General features: G+C 40.0%; 1 protein-coding gene across 1 annotated transcript; it reads right to left on the reverse strand.

Annotated features, from left to right (window-relative positions):
* Positions 1-5,167: 5,167 nt before the first annotated feature.
* On the reverse strand, positions 5,168-19,123 carry LOC141295256 (uncharacterized). Its single transcript, XM_073826466.1, has 3 exons — positions 18,814-19,123; positions 6,581-7,728; positions 5,168-6,076 (listed from the first exon to the last, which is right to left on the reverse strand). Exons 1-3 carry the CDS (start codon positions 19,055-19,057, stop codon positions 5,780-5,782), a joined length of 1,689 nt encoding a protein of 562 aa, XP_073682567.1. The 5' UTR covers positions 19,058-19,123; the 3' UTR covers positions 5,168-5,779.
* Between the last annotated feature and the right edge of the window lie 4,878 nt (positions 19,124-24,001).

Here is a 24,001-nt window from a genome sequence, read left to right on the forward strand (position 1 = left end):
TAAGACTTCGCAAGGTGGCTGTATGTGTGAGTGGCTTAAATGCATGTGGGTAAATGATAAACAGGTGTATGCAGCAATCAGTTCAGTGGGAAACAAGGAGCAGCTGTGTGCAGTGATTGGTGCAGTGGCTTATGGGGATTGCAGTCCAGAATGTGTGCGCAAGAGTTCATGATGAGAAGACAGACCAGATACATGACACCGTCTCTCATTGTCCGTATCTTTGGTTTTCATTCACTAGCTGTCCTTGTGTTATCTTCTCTGTGTTTTTCTCTGCATCAGTCTCCAGCTACCGACAATGTCTGTTATCAATCAGTGTTTGCCAGTTTGTGAATTACACCGCGTTCCAAATTATTATGCAAATTGTATGTAAGTGTCATAAACACACAGTTTTTTGTTTTTCAATTAAACTCATGGATGGTATTGTGTCTCATGGCTCTTTGGATCACTGAAATTAATCTCAGACACCTGTGATTATTAAGCAGGCCACAGGTTTCAAGCAATTATGGGAATGAAAAAAGGTCTCTCTGCTGCCGAAAAGCGTCAAATAGTGCAATGCTTTGGACAAGGTATGAAAACATTAGATATTTCACGAAAACGTAAGCGTGATCATTGTACTGTGAAGAGATTTGAGGCTGATTCAGAGCACAGACAGGTTCGTGCAGGTAAAGGCAGAATGAGGAAGGTTTCTGCCAGAGAAATTCATCAGATTAAGAGAGCAGCTACTAAAATGCCATTACAAAGAAGCAAACAGGTTTTTGAAGCTGCTGGTGCCTCTTGGGTCCCGCGAACATCAAGGTGTAGGATCCTCCAGAGGCTTGCAGTTGTGCATAAACCTACTATTCGGCCACTCCTAACTAATGCTCACAAGCAGAAACGGTTGCAGTGGGCCCAGACATACATGAAGACTCATTTTCAAACAGTCAGTTTACTGATGAGTGTTGTGCATCTTTGGATGGTCCAGATAGATGGAGTAGTGGATGGAACATGTCCCAACAAGGCTGCGACCACAACAAGGAGGTGGCGTTTTTGGCCGGAATCATAGGGAGAGAGCTGGTTGGCCCCTTTAGGATCCCTAAAGGTATTACAATGACTTCGGCAAAGTATGTCGAGTTTTTGACTGACCACTTTCTTTCATGGTACAAAAGAAGAACTGTGCCTTCCGTAGCAAAATCATCTTCATGCATGACAATGCACCATCTCATGCTGCAAATAATACCTCTGTGTCATTGGCTGCTATCTGCATAAAAGATGAGAAACTCATGGTGTGGCCACCATCCTCCCCTGACCTCAACCAGATTGAGAACCTTTGGAGCATCCTCAAGCAAAAGATCTATGAGGGTGGGAGGCAGTTCACATCAAAAAGCAGCTCTGGGAGGCTATTCTGGCATCCTGCAAACAAATTCAATCAGAAACTCTCCAAAAACTCACAAATTCAATGGATGCAAGAATTGTGATAGCGATATCAAAGAAGGGGTCCTATGGTAAGATGTAACTTGCCCAGTTAGGATGTTTTTGATTGAAATAGATTTAGATTTCAGTAAATATGACCACCTAATGCTGCAAATTCAGCAAATGCCCATTTTCAGTTCTTTACAACCTATACAATGTTTTAACTCTGTTGTGCATAATAATGTGGAACAGTGCATTTTCAGTTTTTTATTTTTGAAATAAATACTGTTATCATTAGGAGGTTTGTTTAATAAAATTCGAATTATACCCTAATGGTGGATGACTTAAAAATTATACTGACTGTCATTTGCATTAACTAATTATGAAAACCAGAGAAAGATATAATTTGCATAATAATTTGGAACGCGGTGTATGTATTATTATTTGTATATCTGTATCTCTCGCAAAATTATACGTTTTGTTGTTAATTTTTATTAATCTCAGATTTTATATGATTAGCTGGATTTGGGATAACCATAATCATTGTTGACTTTTGACTTGTGACTTTGCTGCACAAAAACCCAGAGAAAATAGTACATATCTCTGCAAAACAGCCTACTTGAAAATCACCAGACAGTGATCAGGCTAAGAAATCTTCGTTCCTATCCCTGTCAAGGAAGCTGCAGGTCTGGCTTAATTCTTGATTTGTGAAGCTTTGGAGCTTCAGCACCACGGACAGCAGCCGATCCAGAGCTCAGAGCAGCAGTGGATGTGACGACCACCAAAGCAACAACAGACAACCATGCATTACAGTCAAACTTAGCTACTTATAGTTTTTCATCAATGTATTAAATTCTAAAAAGTATTAGCATAACGGAGTAAATAACAAGGTTTCTAGGCAGTTCTGACATGCCTTCAATGACATTCATTCCTGAATCAGTAAATACATTAATAAACAAAAAGATTGTCCAGTTGTCAGGTGTTCAAGTGAAATGTTGTAGTATGGGGGTGACCAATACACATTTGATTCATATAATTATTTACAGGTAGAACACAGCAACAATGCAGAGGTCGGACTTGTGAACCATGTCAACATGGTCCGCTGTGAGCCATCCAGCTGAAGATCCTGAACCTCTTCAAGAGTGGCATGAAATGAACTGTCAGCACACATTTTCTTCACTTTAATGATAATACAGCAAGGCCAGCCAATGACACTGACAGGCTGTCCTGTCTTAAATTACCTCTTGTCCAAATTCCGTGAACCGTATCAGCCTAATGCATCAATATGCATTGATGAGTGGATACTTCTGTGGCGTGGGCACCTCACTTTCAGGGTGTACAATGCTCAAAAACCCAGCAAATATGAAATAAAATCCTACATATCGTGCGATTCTAAAATACGGTCCTGTGAAAATGTTGGGAGTTTCTGCCAACTTAATAAAAATGCTGCCAGGGAAAGAGTTAAAATACTTTTAATTTTTTTTTTTTTTTTTAATCAATCTTATCAGTTCCTTAGAAATGTTTGCACTAATGCTGTGCACTAATGTAAGTTTTGCAACTGAACAAAGTACATCAAGGTGAGTTTAAGTAAACTGCAAAAACTATTGTTTAGTAGTAGATACATTGAAAAAGTAGCATTCTTCATTTTTTTTTAAAGATTCAAAATCAAATTGAATCCCATTAAAATCATGTAGAAATTATCCTACAGGACAATTATGTCTTGTCCTATAAGACAATTCCTAATGGAATCCAAGGAACGTTTCCAAAACATGATAGAAATTCTAATTAGAATCCTTTTTTTTTTTTTTTTTTTTTTTACAAGGGAATATTTTGCAGATTCTGAAAAGGAAATATAAACTGTTGACTTTATCTGTAGTTCCTCACAATCAGTTGTGAATTAGCTCAAGAGGGAAATGTATATAAATAATTAATTTATGACTAATTATGATTACAATTATTTATATCAGCTGCCAGTTTTTACTTTAGCAGAATTAAATATCGCCATGGACTAATCTGTTCGCCCAGCGATAATTCAGGTTAATTTCACAGCAACTCTAAGCAATGATATTTTCTTGGCCACAAAAAAAAAAAAAAAAAAAAAAAAATTCTTACAGTATTAATGCATTAGAGCATGTAGCTTGATCAGAATCGTAAAGGGACATTAATTTACAAGACAAAATCATAAACTCATGTAATCTGTGCACAAGAGTTTTATTAAGGACTAACACATGACTAATCTAAATAAACAAACATACAATCGCTCATACATGGAGGAAGGTTAAGTCAGATTGGATGAATGGAGCCATTAGAGAAACAAGAAAAAGGCTATATAAAGAGTAGACATAAATATGTTTTAGTTAAATTTATGATACTTGCATTTCCTTGGTCGTTGACAAGTGTTTGGATGTAGTCTTGGATGAAAGTCTTGATGGTTTCAAGGTTTTTGACTTGAGATCACATTTTTCTGGGTTAAAGGAGCGATGAATTTCAAAGGTGTGCTGACTCTGTGGTTATAGAGAATTTCTTTCAAGGTTGAAAGTGAAGAAGAATGATGAGCTGAGAGAGAGAGAGAGAGAGAGAGAGAGAGAGAGAGAGACCCAGCTGAAATCTTGTGATGTGAATGAAAAGACAAGGCTGCAGGGCCTGGCACAGGCCTCATCTTCCTAGGAGTTTAAGGCCTCCCATGTGCAGAATCATCGACTCTGGGACTTATCAACCAGAAGATGGCAAGGTGATGAGACACAGGACTAAAAGAACTGAGAAAACCCTGGAGAATTGAGGCAAGTCACTGTGTGAAGCCTTTATCTCCTATGGGGGTCACAGTTAGGAGATAAAGGTAATTGGGAGGCCAGGTTAATTGATCATTGAGATGCGAGAGAGCCAATGGTGACTTTTGCTTTTGGAGGGAAAGTTTACGACTCTTTGTCTGTAAGCATGGTATTTGCATATGTACTGGGATTGTAATTTCATGTAAAAACTAATAAAGATTCTTAAAACATTAATAATGTTGCATAGGTATCAAAAGATATGACACCATCTTTTAGATCATCAACTAATTCAACCAGACTAGTCATGTTATATGTGTGATTATATTACTTAGTGATCTATTATAACACATGCATAAAAACATTGCACAATACAAAAGACAAAATAAATTAACAGTAGTAACTTACACAACGATCTGAGAATATGTGTTTGTTCACAGAAAAGTGTTTAGAAGAATTAATGAAAGATGTCAGTTCCTATGGCAGTATGTGTCCTTTTTTTTAGAGTATTAGTTGGGGAAAATTCTTTTTTAAATAATTTTGAGTCGTAAAGATTATCTGGTCTGGCAGAGGAGTCCTGGATGCCATAGTAAGACTATTTGTAGACATCACGGCAGCCAGTGTTGTGGATTGGGTGAAGGGGGTTTGTGATCATTTGTCAATCTAATGAAGAATTTATTATTTGGTGAACTGTGTGTCTGATTGGTCTGGATTTTTTTCCGAGCAGCACATAGGCAACAAAGAATGTCGTTTTGTAGAGTAATTTACAATTTACAACAGCTTCAGATGTGTCTCAACCAATCAGAATCAAGGACAGTCCATTTGATACATTTTGGTTGAAACTCTTTCCACACTGAGGGTATCTGGCAGCCTTCTCGCTATTGTGAATTTCCATGTGCCTGTTGAGATTTCTTTTTAGAGTGAAACTCTTTCCTCACTGTTGGCAGGTAAAAAGGCTCTCTATAATGTGAATTTTCTGGTGGATGTCAAAGTTTCCACTTTGATCAAAACTCTTTCCACTCTGAGGAGATCTGTCAGCCTTCTCTCCATTGTGGATATTCATGTGCTTGTCAAAGCTTCCTCGTTGACTGAAACTCTTTCCACACTGTTTGCACGTGTTAGGCTTCTCTCCAGTGTGAATTCTCATGTGAATGTTAAGGCATCTTAAGGCATCTTAACATCTTAACCTTCTTAGGGTTCCCTTTCGAGTGAAACTCTTTCCTCACTGTTGGCAGATGAAAGGCTGCTCTCCAGTGTGAATTTTCATGTGAAATTCAAGGTTTCCATTATGCATGAAACTCTTTCCTCACTGTTGGCAAGTAAAAAGGTTCTCCAAGGTGTGAATTTGCCTGTGGGCATAAAGGGTTTGTTTTCTCACACAGATGGCAGGTGAAGGGTTTCTTTCCAGTGTGAACATTCATGTGGTTTGTAAGTTGTAATTTTATGCAGAAACTTTCCACACTTATTACAGGGGTAAGATCTCTCTCCAGGGTGAACTCTCAGGTGGACTCTAAAGTTTCCAGGATTACTGAACTTCTTCCGCACCATTTGCAGATGAAACACTTCTCTCCTGTGTGAACTTTCATGTGCCTTCTAAGGGTTTCCATTCGAGTAAAACTCTTTCCTCACTGTTGGCAGATGAAAGGCTGCTCTCCAGTGTGAATTTTCATGTGAAATTCAAGGTTTCCATTATGCATGAAACTCTTTCCACACTGTTGGCAGGTGAAAGGCTTCTCTCCAGTGTGAATTTTCATGTGAAATTCAAGGTTTCCATTATGCATGAAACTCTTTCCACACTGTTGGCAGGTGAAAGGCTTCTCTCCAGTGTGAATTTTCATGTGAAATTCAAGGTTTCCATTATGCATGAAACTCTTTCCACACTGTTGGCAGATGAAAGGCTTCTCTCCAGTGTGAATTTTCATGTGAAATTCAAGGTTTCCATTATGCATGAAACTCTTTCCACACTGTTGGCAGGTGAAAGGCTTCTCTCCAGTGTGAATTTTCAGGTGAAATTCAAGGTTTCCATTATGAATGAAACTCTTTCCACACTGTTGGCAGGTGAAAGGCTTCTCTCCATTGTGAATTTTCATGTGAAATTCAAGGTTTCCATTATGCATGAAACTCTTTCCACACTGTTGGCAGGTGAAAGGCTTCTCTCCAGTGTGAATTTTCATGTGAAATTCAAGGTTTCCATTATGAATGAAACTCTTTCCACAGTGTTGGCAGGTGAAAGGCTTCTCTCCTGTCTGAATTCTCATGTGGAATTTAAGGCTTTTATTTTCACTGAAACTCTTTCCACACTGTTGGCAGATTAAATGCTTCTCTCCAGTGTGAATTTTCATGTGAAATTCAAGGTTTCCTTTTTGAATGAAACTCTTTCCACACTATTGGTAGTTGAAAGGCTTCTCTCCTGTGTGAACTCTCATGTGCCTTTTAAGGGTTCCCTTTCGAGTGAAACCCTTTCCACACTGTTGGCAGATGAAAGGCTTCTCTCCAGTGTGAATTGTCATGTGAAGTTGAAGGTTTCCTTTTTGACTGAAACTCTTTCCACACTGTTGGCAGGTGAAAGGCTTCCCTCTTGTGTGAATTCTCATATGGAATTTAAGGTTTTTATTTTCACTGAAACTCTTTCCACACTGTTGGCAGATGAAAGGCTTCTCTCCAGTGTGAATTTTCATGTGAAGTTCAAGGTTTCCTTTTTGACTGAAACTCTTTCCACACTGTTGGCAGGTGAACGGCTTCCCTCTTGTGTGAATTCTCATATGGAATTTAAGGTTTTTATTTGCAGTGAAACTCTTTCCACACTGTTGGCAGATGAAAGGCTTCTCTCCAGTATGAATTTTCATGTGTACTTCAAGGTTTCCTTTTTGAATGAAACTCTTTCCACACTGTTGGCAGGTGAAAGGCTTCTCTCCTGTGTGAACTGTCATGTGCCTGTTAAGTGCTCCCTTTCGAGTGAAACTCTTTCCACACTGTTGGCAGATGAAAGGCTTTTCTCCAGTGTGAATTTTCATGTGGAGTTCAAGGTTACCTTTTTGAACAAAACTCTTTCCACACTGTTGGCAGGTGAAAGGCTTCTCTCCTGTGTGAACTCTCGTGTGCCTTTTAAGGGTTCCCTTTCGAGTGAAACTCTTTCCACACTGTTGGCAGATGAAAGGCTTTTCTCCAGTGTGAATTTTCATGTGAAGTTCAAGGTTTCCTTTTTGAACAAAACTCTTTCCACACTGTTGGCAGGTGAAAGGCTTCCCTCTTGTGTGAATTCTCATATGGAATTTAAGTTTTTTATTTGCACTGAAACTCTTTCCACACTGTTGGCAGATAAAAGGCTTCTCTCCAGTGTGAGTTTCCTTGTGGACTGTAAATTCTCCTTGTTCACTGAAACTCTTTCCACACTGAAAGCAAGTGAAAAAACCCATAGTTTTTGTCTTTGGAGCTCTTTTTTGTGTAGAAGTATTTTCTGACTGTAAGGAACAAAATGATTTTTCTCCAGTTATGAAATCATGGAGATTCTCATACTGATCTTTCTCTTCAGTTCCAATCAGTACTTCCCTCTCCTCTTTCAGTGCTGTTGGGCCTAAGGTGGGAAAACAAGGAAATAAAAGTTAATGCCACAAAGCAGGTAACACCAAAACATAGTATGTATGCTAGATCTCATATCATGGCGTCCAAACCTGATCATTGTCGCCTGGTCTCCTATAGAGTTTAAGCTGGCTGCTATACAATTTATTCAATCTAATTGTTAAGGAAACCTAGATACAGACTGATCTCAATCTCCTAGGGGATCAAATGCAACAAATGTAAGAGAGACCAAACTAAAAAAAATAGTAAAAAGTACAAACTCCCCACTCAACCTTCAGATGAAACATTCATAGTCCCTCAGTCTCTTTGTGTCTTCTTAATATTAACATTATGTTTGGTTGTGTGTTCCTTTGAATCCAGCTTTTGGAGTTAATAAGTACATTGTTTGATTTATTCTGGACTCCTCGAGTTTCAATCTGGCACTTCACAACCAGCAACCCTCACAGAAGAAGACACCGAAACAATGACTGCTGAGGAACGGCTGTGGAGAATGTGGCAGGGCGGTCAGAGGTTGGAACGGTATGTGGCGGATTTTATTGAGCTGTACCATCAGGTGAACTGGCCCGACGCCTCACGCCTAAATATTCAATTTGTTGCGATCTCCCTGTTCACGATTTCCCTTTGATTGAATTGATCAACATCATTCTTAACTTTGTAACACCGCTCTCTTTTTAGGATGTTACTCTGAGGGGTTCAACAGATTTTTGACTTGTACTGATATAAATCACACCTCACAAAACAAATGCTCTTTAAACCCAATTTAATTTCCTCACAAGTGCTCATAACATACCACAAAAAACAAGTTCATGAATAAACTCTTAGCAATTTCAACAGTCTTTGTCTCTTAAATGAGTCAATGAAAGGATGAGAACTTATCGCTTTGATGTCCAGTCTTTGAGATGAAATGCCAAAGATGAAGTATTGAGAGATTCACTTCCAAAAGAAATTTGAGAGCGACGCAATGCAATTATCCACAATACGAGACAAGACCATGATCAACAGAGTTCGGCGAGTCATCTTCAGCGCTGCGTTGGTTAAAAGTGCCATAACTTTGTAACCTGCGTGAACCACACATGATTTCCTATTCCCTTCGTATCCAAATCTCGTTCGTATAAAGAACACACAGATGGTACGACACTAAAAAGTCCTTTCTACAAAGAAAGCAAAATGACTGACATCAATACACTTTTATACAAATACGATATCAAAATTACAAGACATTCCTTACTCACAGTTGAGCGTAAACTCAAGAGTTCTCAACAACGGACTTGAAAGAGCCAACAGGTAGCACGAGTTCACCACAATGGCAATGGTTTCCCTCTACCAAACAAACTACTTACTCTATGGTAGCTGAGCTTATATCTTTGATTACCTCAAGGCCATAGCGCCCTCAAGCTGCTCCTAGAGGCATTACAGGCAACCCTTAGACAAACCCATAAAAGATGAACAAAAATAACAGTGCAAAATACAACAAAACAACCCGTAACGTTTTTTTTTTCCGTTACATACCCCTCCCTTCGACATCAAAATTTGACACATGGCAAATTTTTAAGTTTTGTGTATGGTAACTGTCAATCTGAGTAGGATCAGACAACATTGACACCTTGTAATTAACTGGACCAAGCTTTTTGACCACTTTAGCAGGCCCTCGCCATTTTGGAGAAATTTTTGCCATGAAACCATCATCTGCACGAGATAAAGGATGAGTGCGCACCCAAACTATATCACCTTCCTGGAAGTCTTGAGTTCTTCTCTTGAGGTCGTAATACTTTTTCTGTTTAGTTTGTGCCTTCTCAACATTTTCTCTGACAGACTCGTATAGCAGTTTCTGGCGATCGATGATACTGTAGCTTGGTTCATCTGGCTCTGGTGGATTCTGTAGAGCTCTTTGTAGTGGTCCTTTCAATTGACGTCCAAGGGCTACTTCAGCTGGTGAGAATCCTGTGCTTTCATGCCATGCTGTATTCAAAGCAAATCTGAACTCATGGATCCATTGATCCCAAGTACGATGATTATTGCCAACATATGATGCAATCATGGTTTTTAGGTTACGATTTATGCGTTCAGTCAAGTTTGATTGTGGATGATAAGCAGTGGTGAGCTTTTGGATTACTTGCCACTGTTTGCAGACTTGATCCAAGATGTTTGAGGTGAACTGAGTGCCTCTATCTGAAACAATGAATGCAGGGGTTCCCCATCTTGTAAATATCTCTTCGATGAGAATTCGAACGATAGTAGTAGCCTTGGCAGCCCTCATGGGGAAGACCTCTACCCATTTGGAAAAATAGTCTACAACCACAAGAAGATATTCATTTTGTCGGGTACTACGTGGAAATGGTCCCATAATATCCATACCAAGCATGTGTCCGGGCTCAAGAACGGGCACGTTTTGAAGACCTCCTGCTGGTTTCAAATTTGTGGGCTTATGTTGCTGGCATTTTTCACACTGTTTACAATGTTGCCATATATCGGTACGCATGGATGGCCAATAAGCAAATTCTAGAAGTCTCATTAGAGTTTTAAATCTGCCTAAATGTCCACTGAGAGGGTTGTCATGGGCATAAATTAAGAAAACTTCCTTTAAACTAGCAGGTACCACAATCTGACATCTTTGACCTCCTTTGGGGACAGGAACACTCCTGAACAAAATATCATTTTTGAGTACATAGTGAGTTCTCATACGATCAGTGGTATTTTGACCTTTGGCTTTTACTATAAGTTCCTGACACTCTGTGTCTTTCTTCTGCTCAACAGCAATCTGAGATAAGTCCATTGGTAACTCACAAGTGATTGGAGCAGAAATAGGTTTTGCTGGAGTGTGCATCAGAATTGCAGTGGGTTCAGCAGAATATCTCCGTGACAGAACATCAGGTACCACATTGCACTGGCCTTTTCTGTAGCGAACTGTAAAGTGGTAGCCTTGAAGTCTGATAGTCCATCTTTCTAGTCTTGATGAAGGCTTTGGGTGTTGGAAAAGCCAAACTAAAGAAGCATGATCAGTAACTACCTCAAATGCTCGACCTTCAAGATAGTGGTGCCATTTTTCCACAGCCCAGACTACAGCGAGGCATTCCTTCTCTGATGCAGAATATGATTTTTCAGCACCTCTCAACAATCTGGATGCGTAAGCAATCACTTTCTCTTGTCCATCTCTCTCCTGTGTCAGCACAGCTCCTAAACCAACATCGCTAGCGTCGGTTTGCACTTTAAAAGGCAATTCAAAATTGGGTGTAATTAAAACAGGGGCTTTGGTCAGATCATCTTTAATGACTTCAAATGATCTCTGACACTCGTCTATCCACATCCATTTAGCTCCTTTTTTCTTTAGTGCATGTAAGGGTGCTGCTTTAGTGGAAAAATCTGAAATGAAACGGTGATACCAAGCTGCAAGGCCTAGGAACCGTTGTAATTCTTTTAGGGAAGTTGGGGTTGGAAATGACTTGATCGCATCTACCTTGTCAGAATCCACTTTGACTCCTTCAGCAGTAATTGTGTGGCCTAAGTAGTCCAATGATGAACAGATGAATTTGCATTTCTTGAGATTAAGCGTGAGACCGGCGGTGTGCAGACTGGTGAATACTTGGTTAAGATGTTGCAGGTGTGTTTGGATGTCTGGTGAATACACAATGATGTCATCTATGTACACCATACAACACTTGTTTTTGTAGTCTCTAAGAACTTGTTCCATCAAACGCTGAAAAGAAGCAGCTGCGTTTTTGAGACCAAAGGGAAGACACAAAAATTCATACAACCCTGACGCGGTGATGAACGCGGTCTTCTCCACACTTGCAGAATCCATCTCTACCTGCCAGTAGCCGCTCTTCAAATCCAAAGTGCTAAACACTTTGGCTCCTTGCAACGAATCCAGTATATCAGTAATCTGGGGCATTGGATAAGCATCAAGGTGAGTTTTAGAATTGAGACCACGGTAATCAATGCACAACCGAGATCCTCCATCCTTTTTATCCACTACCACAACAGGTGAGGCCCATGGAGATGTGGAAGGTCTAATGATTTTTTGTTGAAGTAGTTCCTTGATCTGTTCTTCAATAAAATCATTCTTGACTCTTGAAACCCGGTAAGGTCTCTTCCTTAAGGGAAGTTCATCAATTGTTTTAATTTCATGTTTGATGCAGTTTGTACGTCCTAGCTTGTGAGTGCAAACTGATGGCCAATCATACATGAAAGATTTTAACTGATTCTTTACCTTGCATGAGGCATGAGAATTTTCAACCGCTTGATCGATGAGCTTCAAGTCTTCCTCATTGAAGATTAACTCCACACCACCTTGTGCAGCATAAAACTGGACGGCAGCATTCTTGTGAAGTTCATTATACCGAATAGGGTGACTGGTGTTGGTATCAGGTAAGTGAACACGTGAAGAATTAAAATCAATAGTTACTTTGGCTTCCTTTAGAAAATCCAGCCCTAAGATTACAGGAACAGCCAAGTCTTCATCACTCATCACATAAAATGTGACAACAAGCTTCACTCCATATATCTCACACTCCCAGAGCACTTTTCCCTGTGTTCGCTGGCTCTGACCATTAGCAAGCATAAAAGTTTGGGAACTTTTGATCAGATGCTCACTGTCCCTTCTCAACCTCTGCCAAACCTTTTCTTGCAATAAGGATAAGGTGCTTCCTGTGTCAATTACAGCATTAAAATAAGTGTGATTTAAAATTATTGGAGCTTGCAGTACATTGTTACATTGAGAGTCAGTCGCTGGATCAATGAGCAGAAGTTGGTTTTGCTGGCCTCTTCCACCAGAAGATTTCTTCTTCTGTTCCTCATCTTTCCCTTGATTCCATCTCCTTTTATTTTCAACCCAATCCTTTTCTATTTGAGTGCCAAGACGGACCAGATCATCGACAGTCTTCACTGTTCCCCTTAACAGCGAGGCCAGGCGAGGGTTGCAATTTCTTAAAGTCGCTTGAACAATCTCAATTTCAGCCATCTCAGGATTATTCTTCAAGCACAACGCTCTGTAATTAAAAGCAAAGTCTCTAATGCTCTCCTGAACACCTTGACGATAACTTGCTAATTTCTGAGCAGCAACTTCTTTGTGATCTTCATTTAAGAATGAAAAGAGAAACTTTTCTTTGAAAGAACACCAATCTCTAATGTTCTGCTTCTCCGCTCTCCACCAACTCTTAGCAGTACCTTTTAGACTCACAGATAATGATGCCAACAACTCTTCAGGATACAGAGGTCTCAGCTCATTATATTCTTCAAATCGATCAATAAAATCAATTGGGTCTTCTGAATCAAGGTTACTGAAAGTAGGCAGTTCAAGTTTAACTGAAGGGTTAGAAGATGAAGATAGATACGTTACTTGCTTTGTGCTATTCTGAGTAACTGGGTCGATCTTGGATGAAGTTTGGGACATCCTATGAGTAGTAGAAGTACTGGAGTGCACAGGGGTAGACATGAGAGGTTTGAAAGTTTTAAATTTTTGCTCTAGCTGTTTGTCCCGTCGCTTTAAACAATCCACAATACTTTGGCTTAAGTCGTCAATTTTAGAATGAAACAGCTGTTTAACACGGTCCACCTCTCTTTGCAAACAATAGTTGATTTTGTCTTCACATGCTTTCAACCTTGCAGTCATTACATCTGTGGTAACTAGCTCACTGACACGATGCTCGAGATCAGCAAGATGCTCCTCAATGCTACACATACGCTGGCCAGCTTCTTCATTTCCAGGCTGCAGTCTATCTTCATGAAACTCAAGTGGTGGAGGGGGCAATGGCAAGTCATCTGGTCTAAAACCATGATCAGGTATCTGACCAGTGGAAATATCTCTGCCTTCTCTCTCTTCTTCCGAGTCTAAATATAACTCACTAAAGGTATCAATGAGGTTAGTTACTGGGTCTCTCCGTTGAATAAAGGCTTCAACTGAGAAATCAGGTGCACACTCTTCCATTGCAGATGGTTTCTTTTTTTGTTCTTTTTTAAATATTTGTTTGTGAAGATTAATCAGTACAGTCAAAATTTATAATTAAGGGACACAGAGAAATAAATCTATAGTTCTCCGTCAAGTTCAAATAAGTCCCTGTTCGGGCGCCAATCTGTAACACCGCTCTCTTTTTAGGATGTTACTCTGAGGGGTTCAACAGATTTTTGACTTGTACTGATATAAATCACACCTCACAAAACAAATGCTCTTTAAACCCAATTTAATTTCCTCACAAGTGCTCATAACATACCACAAAAAACAAGTTCATGAATAAACTCTTAGCAATTTCAACAGTCTTTGTCTCTTAAATGAGTCAATGAAAGGATGAGAACTTATCGCTTTGATGTCCAGTCTTTGAGATGAAATGCCAAAGATGAAGTATTGAGAGATTCACTTCCAAAAGAAATTTGAGAGCGACGCAATGCAATTATCCACAATACGAGACAAGACCATGATCAACAGAGTTCGGCGAGTCATCTTCAGCGCTGCGTTGGTTAAAAGTGCCATAACTTTGTAACCTGCGTGAACCACACATGATTTCCTATTCCCTTCGTATCCAAATCTCGTTCGTATAAAGAACACACAGATGGTACGACACTAAAAAGTCCTTTCTACAAAGAAAGCAAAATGACTGACATCAATACACTTTTATACAAATACGATATCAAAATTACAAGACATTCCTTACTCACAGTTGAGCGTAAACTCAAGAGTTCTCAACAACGGACTTGAAAGAGCCAACAGGTAGCACGAGTTCACCACAATGGCAATGGTTTCCCTCTACCAAACAAACTACTTACTCTATGGTAGCTGAGCTTATATCTTTGATTACCTCAAGGCCATAGCGCCCTCAAGCTGCTCCTAGAGGCATTACAGGCAACCCTTAGACAAACCCATAAAAGATGAACAAAAATAACAGTGCAAAATACAACAAAACAACCCGTAACGTTTTTTTTTTCCGTTACAACTTAATCGGCTCTAACTTCGAGATCGAACAAATAGAGGATGATAGTCAGTCCCCCCCCCAAAGCCAAGAACCTCCACTTACCGCACCAACAGCTCAGACTGCCTGCCACGCCCCGAACACCCCAACATCATCCAAAGCTCCATTGCCAACCTCACCCCAGTACCGCCAGCTGCTCACAAGATGGCCACCACCTCAAAGTCTGCACCCAAGATGGCGGTCGCACCTGAGTTTCCGGCCAAGATGGCAGCCTCAACAGAGTACACGGACAAGCTCCCGAGCTCCCTCCAGAACTACCTCCCGAGCTCCCTCCAGTGTTCGCTCCTCCAGAGCCCGCTTTGCTAGAAGGCCCTTCTGAGCCACTAAATTCCCCCAAGAAATTTTTAATGGAGGGGGGCATAGGTTTACAGGAGGCTGACCCACCATGGCCTCCTGAACTGTCTATTCTGCCATGGCCTCCTGATCTCTCCGATCCGCCATGGCCTCCAGAACTGTCTGTCCAGCCATGGCCTCCTGAACTCCCTGATCCGCCATGGCCTCCATAACTGTCTGTCCAGCCATGGCCTTCTGAACTCCCAGATCTGCCATGGTCTCATGAACCGTTTGCCCGGCCATGGCCTCCTGAACTCCCAGATCCGCCATGGTCTAATGAACCGTTTCCCCGGCCATGGCCTCCTGAACTCCCAGATCTGCCATGGCCTCATGAACCGTTTGCCCGGCCATGGCCTCCAGAAAAAACCCAGATCCGCCATGGTCTCATGAACTGTTTTGCCCGGCCATGGCCTCCTGAACTCCCAGATCCGCCATGGTCTCATGAACCGTTTGCCTGGCCATGGCCTACTGAACTCCCCGATCTGCCATGGTCTCATGAAATGGCTGCCCGGCCATGGCCTCCTGAACTCCCCCATCTGCCATAGCCTTCTGAACTGGCTGCCCGGCCATGGCCTCCTGAACTCCCTGATCCGCCATGGCCTCATGAAATGGCTGCCCGGCCATGGCCTCCTGAACTCCCAGATCCGCCATAGCTCCCTGATCCGCCCTCGAGGCTTTCTCAGACTACCACGTTCCTGTCCCATAGCAGCCTCCAGGACGCCCACCCTCTCTCCCCGGTAGTATTGTTGACCAACCGGGAGGGGGGTGTAATGTTACATGTATCCTTGTCTACCCTGTCTTTGCACTGTTTCTGATTTGGTTTCTCCCATTGTCTCCCCCTGTCATTCTGTTAACTTTGCATTCTCCCATAGCCCTTCTGTGTTGATTTGATTATCGTCTTCACCTGGGGCCTCATGTACAAAGACTTGCGTTGAATTCATACTAAAACATAGCGTATGGACAAAGCTGTAAATGTGCGTACGCAGTAAAAAAATCAGATGTATGAAACACTGCGTACGCGGAATTCCACGCATATCTCTTTGTACATCTGAATTAACGTGAAATTGAGCGCACATGCACGAGCGCAAAACCCCTCCCTGCCTCCTCCCCCGTATTAATATGGTAATGACTCCACTTTGGCAAAACCAAACGAAAAAGCAAGCAAGAGAAACTTAACAGAATGTGATTTGAAGGTGCTCCTCACCGGTAGACCGGAGAAAAACTGTTATTTTGCAAGTTTGTAAAAAAAAAAAAAAAAATAGTGGGAGAGTTTAGCTGACGCGGTTAACGCAGTGGGGTTTGAACATCGCACTGTGAACGAATTAAAAAAGAAATGGTCCGATGTAAAGGTGCGGGTGGAGAACATCGGCGACTTAGCCTACGTTTCAGCGCATCAGTCAGAGTCATAGAGCGCAAGCAGATGAACATCGTTGTCTTGTAACGGTAAAATATCTTGTTTGAATAAGTGCAACGTTGTCTTTATGAAATAAACAATAGTAGGCCTATGTCTATAAAGGTTCATATAATGCCTCACCACTCGGTGTGATGTTGACATAATGTGATTTAGTTTGACACAAAGCAACCGAGTGATCCTTGTCAGCTAGGTAAAATATTTTATAAGAAATTTCTATTTTGATTTTATGGTTATCTGCTGAATTTGCTGATGCTTGTAAATTACATGATGTAATTTATTAACATTTCATCATATTATATAGCCTATATAGCCATTGAGAGGGACATCCCAGTGGATCGCAGTGTTGTTTGAATTAGTTTACATAAGATATATATATATATATATATTTAAGATATTTACATACCCTCTATATGTATATTATCTGTATAAAAGTTATTAATACTAATTAAATATAAAATAAGAATATTATTGTGTGTGTTTTTTGGTGGTGGAGGGGTTGGGGGGGTGCCCTTTTTTTCAGTTTCAGCACATGCCCCTCAAAAGGTCTGTGCACGGCTCTGGTGCCACCGGCATTTCAGCTGCCCAATCGCCCACTCTACAAGTGCGAGAATGGGCATCATTGTATCTGCGCTCTTGGTCAGTTTGTGGGTTGTTGAGGGGGGTTAACAGCCACGTCTTTAATGGATAACCGCGGTCTCCTGATATGCAGTTAAATAATTACGCTCAATAAAATAAAATAATGTAAAACTTAGCTGTTTCCGATTCACGTATCCAAATTGTTCTTCAGATGGCGCCTTTATAGCAATGTCCGTGCAGTCGATCGCTTGCGCTTACATTAGGATAACCGGTGATCGCTGCAAATTGCGCTTTGTTTGGCTGGTCAACTGCATGGTATGGAAATCTTATATACCTGCTAGACATGCGGATGATCCCGTCCCATACAGCTGGCATTGCACGGCTCAAAGACGACTGGCTTAACCCCGAGCGATCTGCCAGTTCCCTTTGGAAAGAACAATTTGCCAGGAAACGAAGCGTTATCAGCACCTGTAAGGGAACGGGTAATGCGTGGCTCCTCGCTGTCTCCAAATTTGGACCCAACTCAGCAAAGAGCTCCAAGAGGATAGCTCTTGGAAATCTGAAGCAGTTTATAAGCCAGTCATCATCGTGGGCCAGAAAATCACTGTGATCCCTAAAAACGCATTCCCTTCGGATTTGGCCATTGACAATGTCCTCCAATAAGGCCAACACTGCCATTGCCATAGACTAAGGGATGTATACATTTGCAAATGCTTTTATATGTTCTAAATCACATAATTGGTAGAAAAATATTGTCTCAATTAACCCATTTTATCAATTATAAATTAATAGCAATGTTTTCCACATGTGTTGGTGCGATACTTTGTAGTGTGCAATTTAAAATAATTGCCTCTAGGAGTCGCCAAGGGAAATAAAACAAACACACGCACAAAAAATACACGTACGCCAGACATGGAGTTGGCGTGGATCAAAGCACATTCTCACGTTAATTTCATCGTTAGTAAATCCAAACGTGAGCGTGAAATCTGGCGTACGCAAAGTTCTTGTGCGTAGATACATGAGGCCCCAGGTCTTGTAATTAGTCACTCTATATAAGTTGTTTGATCCATAGTTTCTTTGTTGTCGTCTTTTATGTTTAGATCCCGCTTTTGAGTTAATAAAATACTTTGTTTGATTTATTCCGGACTCCTCGAGTTTCACTCTGGCTCTTCAAAACCAGCTACTCTAACACTTACTAGAAAAACTGCATGAAAAAGTGTAATCTGTTTCATAGTCTCAGTGAGGTTTTATGAGTTTTCAAGTATGTGCAGTAAGGTGATTAATGTTTTCTGACATTTCAGTGTGGATGGAAAATGCCTGAAAACGATAGTGTGGATAGAGAAAATAAAAAAGGCTGTTTTCAATTGTATGCAGATTCATTTAGGTGTAGCCAAAGTGTTTACTTGTTTATTTGCTTACCAAATACTTTAAATTAACAAATGTAGAAATCAAGCAGTAGCTAAACATGATTACTCACATTTCAAGGTTTGATTTGTTAGAAATGCTAGAAATCAATGGTTTTAATATTAGAAGCAGATACTAGATTTAATGTTACAGAAGAAAAAATATATAATTTTGGTTTAGGCTAATTCCATTTTATTATTACAACTTAAATGCATGAGGTCATAATTACAAATGGCCAATGTGCAAGCAAGATCTTCTCAGCTGCAATTGAAGGCAGCATTAGTATGTGTTCTCAACACTTGTCAAATGTCAAAACATTTCTACACTTGTGTGACATTATTCATAAATATCATTCATTTCTGTAATGACTTCAGGTTTGAGAAGAAAAACCAACCTGTTTGTTCCTTGGCATCTTCATATTTGACTCTAAATGCTTCTTCAATCGTCAAGTCTTCATTCTCCTCTTTAATAAACGCCATATTTGTTTGGTCTTCAGTATCTTCATGTTTGACTCTAAATGCTTCTTCACTCTCATCTTTAATAAACTCCATCTTTGTTTGTTCCTCAGTATCTTCATGTTTGACTCTGAATGTTTCTTCAATCTTCATGTCTTCACTCTCCTCTTTAATAAACACCATCTTTATAATAGTGTTACATGGATCTCTGTTGCTTCTCCAGGAGTTTTTCTGTGTGTTTGAACACTTTGTCCTGTTTAATATGAGAATAATTAATAGAAAGAAAAATCAATGCAAACTCATCTCTGGGTGCGTCTCAATCAGCTGCTAGTTCAGTAGTCAGTGCACTAGTAAGACAGTCAGAGAGTTAATAGACTTGTATGTTAAATGTATAAAATATATACAAATTACACAGATCGTTCATATTTAGATAGATATTTTGATTTATGGTGATTCTTAGACTATGGGCACTTTTATGTACTTTGGTCGTATTTTAAAAATACAAATAATTTTGGACAAATTCCTCTTTCTTGTCAAGCTATCAATAAAACCAACTTAAAATAATTTTTACTACCTTTTTATTATGATTTTTTAAATAAATTTCAACCTTCTTATAGGTGTCAAAATCAGTGTTTACTCGTTGTCACACACCCAGACTTTTAAACTTCAACAATGAAAATACAGTTTAATCTTAGACCAGACTTATCTGGTAACTATTAAGCACTAGTAAAATAATTAAAATACATTATAGTATTTAATGTGAGACCTCTATCAATATTACTTTTTATACAAAATATAGCTGTCTCACAGTATTGGTGTCATTTCCACCACAACACTGTAATGCATCTTTAAAAAGTTTGTGTCAAAGTTTTTTCAGGTGTTTTCTATGGAAAGTTGAGTGACATCAGGGAATTTACATTTCATCAACAACAAATGAAGAAAAATCCAAGTAAATATTGCTTGATCAGCGAATATATTTATTCTATGTCATTTCCACCACATGATGTACTGTCAATAGTGTTATTAAAAAGCTAAAGTTTTTAGGTTAAATAAGAGTATTTTGCATACACGAAATGCTAAGTAATAATTCAAAGCCAATCAGTGAAGCTATATCTTCAATTTTTTTCACAAAAAACTACAGCAATGTAATTTCCACCAAACTGCTCTTTGTGGTGGAAATGACATTAATGGTTACAAAGTACAATTTACATGGATTGCAGGAATAGATTTGCATGACTGTTAATATTTCAATCCAGAAACAGTCATGGTCCAGCACTGGGATGAAGTTTCCCTACATTTACATTCATTTCTGGTCATTTTCGCAACACGCTGTCATTTCCACCACATACACTTTTTTTTATATATTTTAAAAGTTCTCATCACATATTATAAAATGTTTCCACAATTTATGAGTTCATGTTCTACTTAATATAAAAGCTAAAGTTATTCTATTTTAAAATTTCCTCTTACAGATCATAAAACTAGACATTTAAACTTGACTTTTGAACATTTTTTCCCACAAGGCTAAAAGTGCCCCTAGTTGAAGAAACACCCTTATATTTTGTATTCAATTATTTGTACATCATATCTAATATAATACACTCTCATGAAAATATCTACTGTTGTGAATTCACTCGTTTGTGTTTGTTGTTTGTAGTCCGCGTGTCGCTGAATCGATTTGATTCAAATGATTCGGATTCTCAGTTTCTCTCATCACTTCTTATCATCACACGATTGATTCATGATATAGAGAGCGAAACAGAAGTAACATTCTCAGTTACTAAAGACAAACGCTTTAACTAACACTAAATAAAGCATTACATTTATTTTCCATAGCTTGTGTTGGACTTTCAAATAGTCCTATGCGTGTTCAAAAATGGTTCAGGAGTCAATCTATCAAAGTTTAAAAGTTTTATTAAAGCTCAGCAAATAGGAGAAATCAAGAGCAAAAACAGCGCTGGAGAAGAATTCTGTTCTTCCGAGTTCCTCTGAATTCTCTTTTAGAAACACACCCTTACATATCAAAGTTGTCTGCTATCTATTGACGTCTTCCGTGTATCTTCTCTTGACTGCTGGCGTCTAAAGCAGAGGTTTCTTTCCACCACCCACACACAGCTCACGTCCTGCTAAACCTTCAAAAGTATCTGTTCTTATCTATGCAGGACATAACAGGACATGCTATCCTCAGCAGTCTGCAACATTTCTCTGCAGCACCGTGCACATAATATATCAATTAACCATTTCAGACAGTTTCACAGTGATTAGCACTCTATAGTTTAGTTATTAAAGCTTTTTTATGCAAATGGAAAATATATAAAACATATTCAAACTGAAAAGTACCACAAATCCCTCTCTTGGCCTCTGAAAGAGGCCACACAATAAAAAAGCACAGAAATATACAACCAAGAAAAAAAAGAAAAGATAAGACACATGAATTTTTTTTTTTTTTTTTTCTACAATGCTGCAACACAAATCATTTAAAACAGTTTGGAGTCTGTCATGCCAAATGCTCTAGCCACCACCACGTCCAAAGGTCTATGGAATATATCAGTCTCATAAACCCAGTGTTCATCCTAGAGCTTAATGTTTTTTTTTTTTTTTTTCTAACAGCTTCAAGCAGCCAATTTAAATTTTGCAATATCATCACATAGTCTCAGATGGTTACTGAAAGCACATCTCCATTAACTTACTATAAAAGGTATTTTCTCCCCAGGGCTGTGATCCCTGGCACAATTGCATCAAATTGTGGACCCTGGTCGCAATCAAAAGCAAGCCATCAAGGAATGCGGTGGCTGGTGAACAGTGTAGGAGGAGCTCATATTTTAAAAAGGCAGACTGCCTGCTGCAACTCTGTACAGCTTCTCTGATGCTCTAGGCCTATCAAGCATCTGCTCAACTCCACAACAGTCTCACATATAACACCTCCATTTCTGGCAGGTGCCCAGTGGCGGTGAATCCCTGCCTTAGGTTGCCCTCCGCTTGGCCAAAAGAGGATCTTACCCGTCATCGAGAAATCACCTCATTAACACTGGTAACCGCTCTTTCCCATTGGTTATCCCAAACAGTGTTCTTTCAGAATTTGGTGTTTTCTTGCAGTTTAGGAAAGGTGCATTCAAGAACCATGAGAGCCATTGAGACTTCCTACTAACAATAAAATATGGGTGTAAATCATCATGTGAAGATCAGTTTTGAAAGTTTAAACTGTAGTAAAAGTAGTCTTACATCCGATTGACTGCAAATATAAAAATTTTTCATTTTCACTACACTTACAGCTTTAGCCATGGTGGAGGCCAGCATGTGACCAACAAACTGTCATATTGCAGTCAAACAGAGAGAAAAAATGAATAAGTATATTTCGAATCACGGCATTGCCTTACTTACTGGTATGTATCAACATTCTACTCTAGTCAACATTGCATGCATGTAAAATTCAAAAGGTAAAATTCCCTATACTACCAGTGTGCTCAGACAGGACTGGGCCGAAAACCCCCACGGGGAAAGACGCCCAGACGGTCCCCTAATTTGCAATTGGGCGACCACAACATGTCAGCTGAGACAATCACACTGAAAGTATCTAAGCTAAACATTTCTACACATTCCTTCTAGGCTCAAAACATCTACTGAACATCTCTATATAACACACAATTTATGATGAATCAGCATCTGCAAGAAAACACAGTTAATAGAGAGAGAGAGAGAGAACATTCACAAGTTACATTCCTCCTCCTCTTCTTCTTCTTCTGGGGATATCAACAAAGGCATTGTGTAAGGGGGCGGAGCCTCTTCTTTCTTTTCAATTGCTGTTACTATCACCCTGTTACACAATGACCGGATGCACGGAATGCAGCAGCATCCACAAGTTACCACTATAGCCACAAAAGTAGCGAGAGAGACTAGAATGGATGTTATCATGGTTTTATATTTTCCAAACACATTGGTTAGCCAATCATCAAAGGGGTTATCTATACCAGAGTGTTCTGCCATAGTTTTAGAGAGAGTTTTCAGTCCCTCCAGGGCCCGCGTTACTGACCCATCTGGAGCGGTATTGTTTGGGATAAACGTACAACAAAAATCTTTGAACATTGCGCAAACGCCCCCACTCTGGCTAAGGAGCATATCTAGCGCCATTCTATTTTGTATGGCCATCAGGGAAGTCGGAGCCAATTGTTCTGATAGGCCTTCTACTGCGTCTCTAGTCAAATTAGCCAATCTCATTACGTTATAATGAACGTAGTTTATCCTATCCACATTTTTATTTGGAGTAACAGGGAAGAGTGCTGCTATGATTGGGATGTTCTCAAACCCGGCCGCAATTTGATCTGCCAATTTGTACTCATCCGGCACCCCCCGGGGAACTCCTATCGAGTCTATGTAGGTTGGAGAGTTAATGGATAGGTCGAATGTTCCCGCTTCTCTTTTCCTCCTACCTTTTTCCACGTCTTGTGCTATTCCTTTCCTACCAATCAATGCCAATGGCGCTGCTAACCTAACCATCGCGCATGTTCCTACAGTCAATTTCCCTTTTATTCTCACGAACAGCCTCCTATGCCCGCAGTAATAGTATAATCCCCCTCGCGCCCACGGTCCAATTACATCCTCAGCATTCTGAATGACCTCACTGCACCAAGCAGGATCAATATGTCCCACCTTAAACCTTGGATCAGAGGCGCTAAAGTTAAAACACGTAAAGTTCCCCGAGGTTGCAGAGAAGGGACCTGTTTTTGTTTGATTACTTATTGGAGGGAATACTTCTGCTAAAGTGTCACATCCTTCGGGCTTGGCTTCCTGGGTAATACTCATCATACAGCCATACCCCACTTTGTCAGTCTTTATCAACGGAGCTGGTTCTATCCTAAGGGTGGGTCTAGCTCTCGCACAAGCAACACACTCCGTCATCTGTACTGCCCGGGCAGCGGATATTATCCATTCTAACCACAAATTGGACTCCCCATATCCCGTAGCTTTTTCTATTAAATCCTCAGGGGTCAATTTTGTGTAATCCATTTCAATAACTACCTTATTTCCCCTTACCTCTTTGCTATAATCCTTTACTATAGTTTCCATTGTAGTATTCTCTACTGGTTCCACTAGGTTAACCTTTACCAACCCTAGTGGATCCTTCCCACC

This window comes from Garra rufa, chromosome 21 (genome assembly GCF_049309525.1).
Source record: "Garra rufa chromosome 21, GarRuf1.0, whole genome shotgun sequence".
NCBI classification, from domain to species: domain Eukaryota; kingdom Metazoa; phylum Chordata; class Actinopteri; order Cypriniformes; family Cyprinidae; genus Garra; species Garra rufa.

Bases quoted from the DNA above. Each gene is read 5' to 3' on its own strand.
- LOC141295256 (XM_073826466.1), bottom strand. From the start codon at position 19,057: ATGGTGTTTATTAAAGAGGAGAGTGAAGACATGAAGATTGAAGAAACA. The intron at 7,729-18,813 runs GTTGGTTTTTCT...TTCCCACCTTAG, and splicing joins AGATGCCAAGGAACAAACAG to GCCCAACAGCACTGAAAGAG. The intron at 6,077-6,580 runs ATGAGAGTTCAC...CTTGAATTTCAC, and splicing joins AGGGAACCCTTAAAAGGCAC to ATGAAAATTCACACTGGAGA.